Raw genomic sequence first — 12109 nt, 5'->3', positions numbered from 1 at the left:
ATAGATGAGGGAATAAATAGCGACATAAGCATATTTGCTGGTGACACCAAAATAGGCCGTCCAGTTCATTCTGTTGAGGACATTAGTGCACTCCAGGATGATTTGAATAGACTGATGCAGTGGTCGGAGAAGTGGCAGATGCAGTTTAATATAGACAAATGCAAAGTTCTAAATGTTGGACAGGACAATAACCATGCCACTTATAAACTGAATAGTGTAGATCTTAATACTACTGACTGCAAAAAGGATTTAGGAGTTCTGGTTAGCAGTAATCTGAAACCAAGACAACTGTGCATAAGTGTTTGCAATAAAGCTAACAGAATCCTTGGCTTCACATCAAGAAGTATAAATAATAGAAGTCCTCAGGTTGTTCTTCAACTCTATATATCCTTGGTTAGGCCTCATTTAGATTATGCTGCACAGTTCTGGTCACCATATTACAGAATGGATATAAATGCACTGGAAAACGTACAGAGGAGGATGACAAAGCTGATCCCATGTATCAGAAATCTTCCCCATGAGGATAGATTGAGGGCCCTGAATCTGCACTCTAGAAAGGCATAGAATTCGAGGGATATGATTGAGGTGTATATGTAAATGGAAAACAGGAATAAATAAAGGGGATGTAAATAGCATGCTGAAAATATCCAGCCAAGACAGGACAGGTTGGTAAATACATGAGTGGGTGTGGGTGGGTGTGAATTGGACCTGACTAGCTTGTGCTACCAGGTCTTGTGCCGTGCTCCTTCCTTAAGTGGAAGTGACCTGACTAGGTGGCCATTGTTCTAAGCCGGGGGGTGGGATGGACCTGCTTCGCACGGGTCAGTAGGCCTGTTGCAGTGTTCCTTCTTTCTTATGTTCTTATGTTTTTATGTCCTTTGGGCCACACATTAAATTTTATTACAGTGGTACCTTGACTTAAGAGTGCCTCTACTTACGAGTTTTCTGAGTTACGAGCCGTTGCTCTGTCGATTTTTTGCTTTGAATTGCAAGCCAAAATCCGAGTTACGAGTGAGCTTCAGATACACCACCACTAGTTGGTGCAGCTAATGGCACAACAGTGTATATGGTTACCTCACCATGGAAGCATCTCTTGTGTTGTGCTTGCGTTTTGTGCAGTTATTTTGCCAAATTTGTTTTTTCTAACCATGGGTCCTAAGAAAGTAAGTGCAAAGGACAGTGCTGAGAAGATGATGATGATGATGTCCATTGAATTAAAGCATGAAATCATAGAAAAACACAAGTGGCGTGTAGTCAATTCAGTGAGGCAGTACAAGCATAGTATGTACTTCGTGCCTTGTGCCTTCTCTGTGAGAAGGCACGAGGCATTTGCACCGATTTACTTCCGAGATATTCACCCAAAACGTAGGCCAGTCTCCTGACTCAGAAAAAAAAAATCTGGGAAAATTGCTTTTGTTTCAGTGTTTTCCTTATGAAACTAGTGAACTAATGCAGTTAACTTCACAAACACTCCATAGAGTTGATATTAGTGTTATACTGTACTAAAGTATTTTCTCCTGCCTCCCGAGAGACAGGAATTCTGCTGGAATGGATTAATGGCATTTCGGTTAATTTCAGTGAGGAAAATTGATTTGATATACGAGCATATTGAGTTACGAGCTGAGTCACGGAACGAATTAAACTCGTAAGTCAAGGTACCACTGTATTTATTTCTATTACTGTACTAGTATTATTATTACTATTATTTTAATATTATTACTACTACTACTATTTTCATGTCTGTGGCAATCTCCTGCTAAGTTGGGGGGGGGACCCAAAGAAGAAAACACATTCACCATCATTCATTCACTTGCTGCCTTGCCAGAAGTGTGCTTATATCACAGTTCAAGTTAGCCTCCAACTGCTACATCCCCACCCCTTCTTCAGAGTGAAGGCACTGCCCTTCTCACCTCCAAGACTCCAATCCGGCTAACCTGTTTCCCTGAATCCCTTCATAAATGTTACCGTGCTCTCACACCAACAACAAGTTCATTGAAATTTACTTGTCTCTACATACTCCTATCTGACACACTCACAAAAACCTACTAGATGCTCAAACTTCTGAAGCTCAAAACGTTTTTTACCCTGAGCCTATCCCTCTCCATCCTCTCTACATGCCCAAAGCACCTCAATAATCCCTCCTTAGCCCTCTGAATTATACCCATGGTGACCCTACATTGTCTTTTAATTTCTGTGTTCTGAATTTCCTGCATGATATCCACACCACACATTTCCCTCAAACAGTAATGCAGTAGTATATTATTATTACATATTATTATTATTTCAGTATTATATTATTATTACAATTACAGTATTACATTATTATTAATTACTATTTTTATTACGAGGAAGCACCAAACCTACTGCCATCACACAGTGCCAGGGAAATTGGAGGTAATCATACACAAATAACCTGCACTTAGGAGAGGAAACTTATGGGAGATAATTTTGTTGGATCTAAAGATGAGGACAACTCCACTTCCTGGGATCATGAAGTCATTCACCGAAATCAAGACACTACCCCTTGAAGGAGTAGTGTCTGAATTCCAGTGAAGATCTTGTTATGAGAGAGTTAACTATGTACCTTCCTTTCTATCAAATGGAGGAGGTTGCTGAATTATGGCCTTATGTGTTGATGAAAGAATTAATTACTTTACAGTAAGAGGAGGAGTGGATTTGTGTATACAACTTCGCAACTGACCAAAATGTACTCCAGGTGAATACATGCACTTGTGTGATTGTTTGGTGAATGTTTGCACATTAAATATGTAGCTTTTGCAAGATCAAATTTTGTAGGGTAGGTAATTGTTGGTCTTGGTGAAAAAGAGTTTTATGCACCACCTTCATAGTTTATTTTATTATTTTGAGACAGTTTAAAGATTTTTTGTAAATGAATGTCTTGTAAAATGCACACTTGTGGTATAGTAATAACATAGTAATTTGTCCTTAAATACAGATGTGATTGAATATGTTTAGTTTTCAGATGGAAAATTCAATAAGTTGCATGAGGTATATATATGTACTGTATATTTATATATACTTGTATACATATTTATGCTCTTTAATCCAAGCAACCACTCGGTTAACTGCTCATTATATTTTAACATTTAATTTTGATTTAATACACACTAATCTATCCCAACCTACCTAAATTAACTTGTAAACACCCTGTAAGACTTCAGGCTTTTTATTACTGTTATATAAATTGCAGTTAACTCCTTTGATTATAACCTCTTGGTGTAATACGAAATTATTCAAACACTAGAGCCTGTGACATCAGCTAAGAAATGTAGATTAGTGAGCTTGCAAGAGATGTGACCCTACCTTTGTGTTTACCCTATGTTTTTATCCCTGCTAAAACTTGCAGTACTTAAGTCTTCTAAAGCAACTTAAAAATTACACATTCCTTTGCCTTTCTCCATTAAAAAAAGTAGATTTCAGATATTAGTTTTTGCAAGATTTGTGATTAACTTTATATATTTATATTAATAATATGTATATTATACTGGCCCAAATTGTTTACTTGCTGTTTGTTAAAGTTTCACTACTTATTTATTGTGGTTTCAACACAGTAGTTTAAAAAATGTTGATCAGGCCCTGAAGATGGCTGCAGTTTATATCCATATTACATAGTATTTTTTTTCAGTGTCTACTAAATTATCTTCATTGGTCATTTGTGCTATCTACTGCAGCATTCACTTGTAGGCTGATGTGGAGTGATGAGTTATCTGTGAGTCATTGTATTAAGACACCAGCACATTTTAGTTACCAATTTCAAATAAGTATCATATGTGGGTACAGTTTACCTGTATGTCAATAAATACAATACTTCATGAAAACTAAGGCAGAAATGGATAATGAACATTTATGAGGAAACTCACATAGCTGTATTAACAGTATTATGCACACATTTGATCGTAGGTAAACTCGGTAGTAGTGTTTTAAAAAGTGTAAGAATAAGTGAGACATAAAGAATATTGAAAAAAGACATTGAGCTCTTTGCTGATGACACTGTGCTCTTGGGAGATTCTGAAGAGAAGTTGCAGAGATTGGTGGATGAATTTGGTAGGGTGTGCAAAAGAAGAAAATTAAAGGTGAATACAGGAAAGAGTAAGATTATGAGGATAACAAAAAGATTAGGTGATGAAAGATTGAATATCAGATTGGAGGGAGAGAGTATGGAGGAGGTGAATGTATTCAGATATTTGGGAGTGGACGTGTCAGCGGATGGGTCTGTGAAAGATGAGGTGAATCATAGAATTGATGAGGGAAAAAGAGTGAGTGGTGCACTTAGGAGTCTGTGGAGACAAAGAACTTTGTCCTTGGAGGCAAAGAGGGGAATGTATGAGAGTATGGTTTTACCAACGCTCTTATATGGGTGTGAAGCATGGGTGATGAATGTTGCAGCGAGGAGAAGGCTGGAGGCAGTGGAGATGTCATGTTTGAGGGCAATGTGTGGTGTGAATATAATGCAGAGAATTCGTAGTTTGGAAGTTAGGAGGAGGTGCGGGATTACCAAAACTGTTGTCCAGAGGGCTGAGGAAGGGTTGTTGAGGTGGTTCGGACATGTAGAGAGAATGGAGCGAAACAGAATGACTTCAAGAGTGTATCAGTCTGTAGTGGAAGGAAGGCGGGGTAGGGGTCGGCCTAGGAAAGGTTGGAGAGAGGGGGTAAAGGAGGTTTTGTGTGCGAGGGGCTTGGACTTCCAGCAGGTATGCATGAGCGTGTTTGATAGGAGTGAATGGAGACAAATGGTTTTTAATACTTGACGTGCTGTTGGAGTGTGAGCAAAGTAACATTTATGAAGGGGTTCAGGGAAACCGGCAGGCCGGACTTGAGTCCTGGAGATGGGAAGTACAGTGCCTGCACTCTGAAGGAGGGGTGTTAATGTTGCAGTTTAAAAACTGTAGTGTAAAGCACCCTTCTGGCAAGACAGTGATGGAGTGAATGATGGTGAAAGTTTTTCTTTTTCGGGCCACCCTGCCTTGGTGGGAATCGGCCAGTGTGATAATAAATAAAAAAAAAACATTGAGCTTGTGAAATCAAAGTTCGTTGGCAGTGATAACAATTGCTAATGTTTCCTCATTGTTCCTTATAAACATTCAGTCACACTGCTTGTGGCAGTCACACAACTGATAGCAGTCATGCAACTGATGGCATTCACACAACTGATAGCAAGTCACACAACTGCTAGAAGTCACACAACTGATAGCAGTCACATAACTGATGGCAGTCACAAAACCAGTGGCAACTACACGACCAATGGCAGTCACATAACCAATGGCATGTACACAGCTGATGGTAGTCACATAGTTAATAGCAGTCACACTGTCAACAACAGTCATATAGCTAATGGTAGTCACACTGCCAACAGCAGTCATATAGCTAATGGCAGTCATGCTAACAACAGTCACTAGTGGCAGCTAGTTGGCAGAAAATTAAAGGAACCTTTAAAAGCTATAGAATACTTCAATATACTGAGGTTATTTGGAGATTTCAAATACTATACAGTACAATACCTAGGATACAAATTGTAATGAAGAAAAATTGCAGTTTAAGTACTGAATAGTGTAAGTAGGTGTATATTACCTAATAACTATCCCCATTCAAGCCTAGACAGCAAGTTATTGTTATTGTATTGTTCTCACAAAGTCTGTTGGTAGTGCTGGTAAAACTGGTAACATAGTAGATATGAATCAGTGTCTAGGTAGCTAAGTGAAATATCTGTCCTGTACTGTACATAGAAACTTGGATACCAATCAAGTCTTATTGCAGAATTGTACCCTCACGTGTGACCTTAGCATGTGACATAAGTTTATTAAAATGCAATAACCAGGTTGCAATTTACTAGTGTGAGCAGGTATAAAGTAATATGCTGCTCTTGGCACAGTTCAGTACTCTATGTTTAATATTGTCTCACTGTGATCTAGGTGGTAAGAGACAACATTGGCAAGTTTGTTGGCACTACCAATAAAGTTGCTACCATATGTATTTGCATCACACTCTGACATCAGACATTGCATCTCCATTGTCTCCAATCTTCTCCTTGCTTCACACCCATATAAAATTGTCAGCACCGTTCTTCCTGATATGTACCTCTTTTACGTAAGGTATATTGACAAACTTCTTCCTTTAAATAACCTTCCTGTTAGCTTTTTTTTTCTGTGATTTGCTTCATCTTTCATAGGCCTGTCTGCTGACACATCTACTCTTAGATATATAAATGCAGTCACATCCTCTGCACTTCTTAGCCTCTTGTAAAAACTCTACACAGTAGAACTTCCCTATATCCTGGATTTGGTTTCCGCCGTTTCATTTATCCACTGTTTACCGTGGCCTGAAAATAAGCCTTAATTTTGCTTAATAATGACACTAAAGCACAAAAGTAGTGATGGTAGCAGTTCTTCAAAACCTAAAAGAAGCCATGAAGTGCTTCCCATTGGTAAAAAAGTGCCAATTCTCAACTTATTTTGCATAATTTATCAATTAAACATTATCATAGGTATGTATGTAAACGAAAAATGATTTACATATAGGGTTCACTATTATCCACAGTTTCTGGCATCTATAATAGGTCTTAGAACATATCACCGCAGATATGGGGGACTACTGTATACAGCTTTTAACATCTTGCCACCTGTTTCATGCATTTACAACACCAGCCATATAGCATCTCTATCCATCATATATCATTTTTTCTAATTATTACTCAAAGTCTTCCATGGAAAAGCAAAAATTATAAAAGCACAGGATTTTAATTACAAAGAAATAGATTACAGTAGATGAGATTGGAAATGAAAACAAATGCTCACCTACAGTTGCTTGGTGCCACGTTGGTTTGAACCAAGCAAGAATGGTCATTTTTTTTAAGGTATCCCTACTGAATATGGAGAAATGACAAAGAAACCATGGGTTACCTTTCTCTGCCCACACTTGTGATCTCAATAATGAGGGTGAGCTAATGTACTCTCTATAATAATAATAATAATAATAATATTTTATTTTGACATGGTACATAGTTGTACAAAGGAATATAATAGTAGAGTGTACATGCCAAAAGCCTCTTGTAAGCAGAGCATTTTGGGCAAACTTAAAATTAACTTAATATTTAATTAGGCTATAACAGATTAATGGTCATTAGGTGAGTTACAGTAAGTACAAGAGATTGAGTATTAATAGGTAATGATATATGGCTTTACTAGGTCTAGTAGAGAAGTTTAGTAGTGAATAATTACAGTTTTGAATTATTTTATAAAAAATACAATATAACAACAGAACTATTTAAACAATTTACAATATGAAGTACAATTGAGTATTTAAAACGATGAAATTTGAACATTACAATTCTGAAGCATTACAGTTTTACAGTAGAACAATTTAAACAATTTACTATGAAGTATTACAATTCAGTGTTCAAAACATTGAAATTTGATTATCCTGATTTTGAAGTAATGAGGACATAGTTGAACAATCTTCAGCACAATATTCAGTATTGAAATTGAGACATCATTGGTACTTTTTTGTGTTGCTTTTGAGTAAATGGTAGGTATTAAGTGCAGCTTGTCTGGTTAATTTTGGGTGATGAGGAGATTTCTAAGTAGGGCCTTAAATTGATTTGCAGGCAGGGGTCCTTTAGTGTGTTCTGGTAATGAATTCCAGATCTTCGGACCCTTATGTGCATAGCGTTTTTTGAACAGGGAGAGATGGACGCGAGGGATATCAAAGAATGATTTGTGTCTTGTATTATGGTTGTGTCCTGTTGTAGTTAGCAAGTAGGAGTTTGAGAGGAGGGTTTATATTTGAGTGTAGTGTTCTGTGCATGTTGTAGGCACAATAATAAGTGTGGATGTTTTGTATATTGAGTAAGTTAAGACTCTTGAAAAGCGGAGGAGTATGCTGTCTACTACAGGAGTTTGTAATCAATCGCACTGCATTTTTCTGTTGGGTTATTAAAGGTTTAAGGTGATTTGCTGTGGTTGAACTCCATGCACAAATGCCAGAGGTGAGGTAAGGCTAGACAAGTGAGTGGTATAGTGGAAGAAGAGCTGATTGGGGTACATAGTACCATATCTTTGAGAAGATGCCTACCGTTTTGGAGACTTTTTTGGATATTTGCTGTATGTGAGTTTGGAATTTGAGATATATTATTGTCCTGTACTCTACAGACTCTTTGTATAAATAGTTAAGAACCCCAGTACTAGTTCACTACAAGTAGTAGTAATAATAGAATACAGGTACAACATTGATTTTCCAGACACTGATGATCTGGAAACTTATAATCCATACAGATTTACGAGCAGGAACTTTAAATTCCCACTGCAGTGTATTTACCACCCAACTGTACATCACTTATCCAACCCCAAGACCAAGGAATATTGTGCTCTCTTAAGGCAGAGAACTCAGTAATGTGGAAAACCTTTGGAACCAAAGAATCCAGAAAATCGATGGTGTACTGTAGTACATGTACTAACAGTATTAACAGTAGTATTGTAGTAATAATATCAATAGTAGAAGTCATAGTAATAGTCATAGTAGTAGTCATAGTAATAGTAGTAGTAGTAGTTATCATACTAATAATAGTAGTTGTCATAGTAATAATAGTAGTAATAATTTTCTTCACAGAAAAATGCAATACAGAACTGAAGTGAATACGTAAAGTTTTTACATTTTCTACATAAAAAATACAGGCAGTGAAGTACCTTTTCCTTTTCCATCATGGGCTCTAAGGTCATTATATCATTGCACTATTGGCTGCACCCTAATTAATTTTTAGCATCATAGTATTAGCCTACCTAGAAAGCCAGGATAATTTTAAGTTAGAGTGAAAATTTTCATAATTTTTTTCATTATCCTGATTAAGAGATTTTTTACTAATAAGATTCCTGTTAATGCTTTATTAGCTATAGCCGTCTTCCTTTTTTATTTTTAGGTCGATAACAAGTTTATGTTCTTTCACTGTACAGTATGTGTATAGTTGCTGCACTCTAATGATGATCTCACCTGTGTAGTACAAATTTTAATTTTTTGTTCAGGCCCATCAGGAATAGAGATGGAACTGTTATGACTTCATACAGCATTATCTGTACTGGAAACTCTTAAACGACAGGCATCTTTGAGACTGTGACTATGCCAGTTTCTATAAAATTTGTGAAATATGCAGCACTAGTTTTGCTACCAACTTGTAAATGTTGAAAGTATTTTTTTCCTATACTAAGCTAACTTTTAATAGAAATTTATACAATAAAGTTATATTCATGGGTAAGCATTAAACTCATAGGGGTCATGCAATGTTTGGGAAATGGTAGGAAATCAGGATTGATGCTTGGAAAGAGAGGAGTAGCTCTAGTCCTTTTGATCAGAAGCTTTTCACTAGTATTAAGTCACCCCACTTGAAGGGTGAAGTACTGTAGCACAGTTTATTTACAGAGGTGCTAATGTTGAGGTGGTTTGGTCATTTAGAGAGAGGATGGAGCAAAGTAGGATGACTTGGAGGGTGTATAATTCTGTAGCAGTGGGGAGGAGGGGTAGGAGTCATCCTAGGAGAGGATGGAGGGAGGGGGTAAAAAAAGGTTGTGTGTGCAAGGGCCTTGGACATACAGCATGCATGTGTGAGCATGTTAGATAGAAGTGAATTGGAGACAAATGGTTTTGGGACCTGACAAGCTGTTGGAGTGTGAGCAGGGTAATATTTTGTGAAGCGATTTAGGGAAACTGGTTAGCCAGACTTGAGTCCTGGATGTGGGAAGTACAGTGCCTGCACTTTAAAGGAGGGGTTTGGGATTTTGGCTGTTTGGAGTGACATTTAAACTGTTGTATACGAGTGCCTCTGCAAAGGCAGTGATTATGTGTGAATGATGGTGAAAGTTTCTCTTTCTTTTTTTGGGTCACCTTGCCTCGGTGGGAGATGGCCAACGTGTTAAAAAAATACAACAATGCTAGTATGCTCAGTATCATCCCTCCCATTCTCTCTCCTTTGTTCTGCTGTCTCTGTCTGTGTCTTCAGGTGAATGGCTTTTATATTGTCATGAAGTGGGTTCATGTATACCAGGTCTACACATAATGCAGTACTACTTTGCAAATTGCAGCTGAATCCAGCAATCAGCTACACTATAATATATCTTCATTTCTACAAGTACATGTACAAGGTACACAAGCCTAGCTGACATCAATGACATACTACTACATAGAGAGCCGGTTCTTTTCAGAGCATTTTGGGCAATTTAGGTATATTTTGTCCCAGGATGCGACCCACACCAGTTGACTAACACCCAGGTACCCATTTTTACTGATGGGTGAACATGGACAACCGGTGTAAGGAAACACGCCCAATGTTTCTACCCTTGCTGGGAATCAAACCCGGACCCTCAGTGTGTGAAGCAAGAGCTTTTGGCACCAGGCCACGGGCCACTACATCATAGATGGTAACCGGATTGTCTGTTTAGTAGAATATAGAGTACACAGTCAACTGCTTAGTCTAATGTTTTTAATTCATGATCTTAAAGTATGTCACTTCAAGTGGAGCTGCTAAATAGAAATTTCTAGTACATGTAGTTGTGATTTACTCTTTTCCTTATAATAATCTCCTCAGGCTATGGTGTACATGATAGTATTCCAGGAATTGTCTTATTTTTTTTATTCTGCTTACTCAATTTACAACAACTTGATTAGTACTTACTATTAAATTTGCAGTTTTGTTCAGGAAATGCACAAGAAGAAAAGTATGGAAATTTAAAACTTTTTTTTTCTGCATAGAAGTTTTTTTTTTATTACAGTCTGTATACCACAGTTCCATCCCTTAAAATACAGTACATATGTATAGTTTTCCTTGCTGTACTACAAACTGATGATGGCTATTGTGGTACAGCAGAGCAGGGGCAGCATCAGAATTTCTGTACTGTGATGAGGGGGGGAGTGTTAGGGATTGCTGTTCAGTTGGAAAGGATGGGAGGGGCTAGGAAGCCTGTTTTAGAGCATTATTATTATTATTATTATTATTTTTTTTTTTCAACAAGTCGGCCGTCTCCCACCGAGGCAGGGTGACCCAAAAAAGAAAGAAAATCCCCAAAAAGAAAATACTTTCATCATCATTCAACACTTTCACCACACTCGCACATTATCACTGTTTTTGCAGAGGTGCTCAGAATACAACAGTTTAGAAGCATACACATATAAAGATACACAACATATCCCTCCAAACTGCCAATATCCCAAACCCCTCCTTTAAAGTGCAAGCATTGTACTTCCCATTTCCAGGACTCAAGTCCGACTATATGAAAATAACCGGTTTCCCTGAATCCCTTCACTAAATATTACCCTGCTCACACTCCAACAGATCGTCAGGTCCCAAGTACCATTCGTCTCCATTCACTCCTATCTAACACGCTTACGCACGCCTGCTGGAAGTCCAAGCCCCTCGCCCACAAAACCTCCTTTACCCCCTCTCTCCAACCCTTTCGAGGACGACCCCTACCCCACCTTCCTTCCCCTATAGATTTATATGCTTTCCATGTCATTCTACTTTGATCCATTCTCTCTAAATGACCAAACCACCTCAACAACCCCTCTTCTGCCCTCTGACTAATACTTTTATTAACTCCACACCTTTTCCTAATTTCCACACTCCGAATTTTCTGCATAATATTTACACCACACATTGCCCTTAACCCTTTGACTGTTTTCGACGTATAAATACGTCTTACGAGCCAATGTTTCTGACGTATATATACTCAATAATTCTAGCGGCTTCAAATCAAGTGGGAGAAAGCTGGTAGGCCCACATGTGAGAGAATGGGTCTGTGTGGTCAGTGTGCACCACATAAAAAAAATCCTGCAGCATACATTGCGTAATGAGGAAAAAAAAAACTCTGATCGTTTTTTTGGAATAAAACGCCGACTTTGAGGTGTATTTTCGTATAGTATTTATCATTGTATTCGCGTTTTCATGGTCTTAGGTGATAAAATGGAAAACATATTACAGAAATAGAGATGATTTTCATTACTTTTACGATGAAAACGACGTTGAAACTAAGCTCAAAGTAGCGAAAATGTTCGATTTTTACCAATGTTGAAGAGTAAATAAATCACACCACACGTCCAATACACGTCAACT

General features: G+C 37.8%; 1 protein-coding gene across 4 annotated transcripts in view; it reads left to right on the top strand.

Annotated features, from left to right (window-relative positions):
• The window catches only part of LOC128686414 (calpain-5), a 226938-nt gene that overhangs the window by 139730 nt on the left and 75099 nt on the right, over positions 1 to 12109 (top strand). For 3 of the 4 annotated variants that reach the window (XM_070085725.1, XM_053773326.2, XM_070085724.1), the window contains one exon: positions 2660 to 2716. The exons of the other annotated variant lie outside the window; for it this stretch is intronic. In XM_070085725.1, coding sequence (XP_069941826.1) covers positions 2660 to 2716 — 57 coding nt within the window. The remainder of the gene's footprint in view (positions 1 to 2659; positions 2717 to 12109) is intronic. 4 annotated transcript variants of the gene reach the window in all.

Source organism: Cherax quadricarinatus, chromosome 17 (genome assembly GCF_038502225.1).
Source record: "Cherax quadricarinatus isolate ZL_2023a chromosome 17, ASM3850222v1, whole genome shotgun sequence".
In the NCBI taxonomy this organism is placed as follows: domain Eukaryota; kingdom Metazoa; phylum Arthropoda; class Malacostraca; order Decapoda; family Parastacidae; genus Cherax; species Cherax quadricarinatus.
This window is presented reverse-complemented; position numbering and strand designations above follow the sequence as displayed.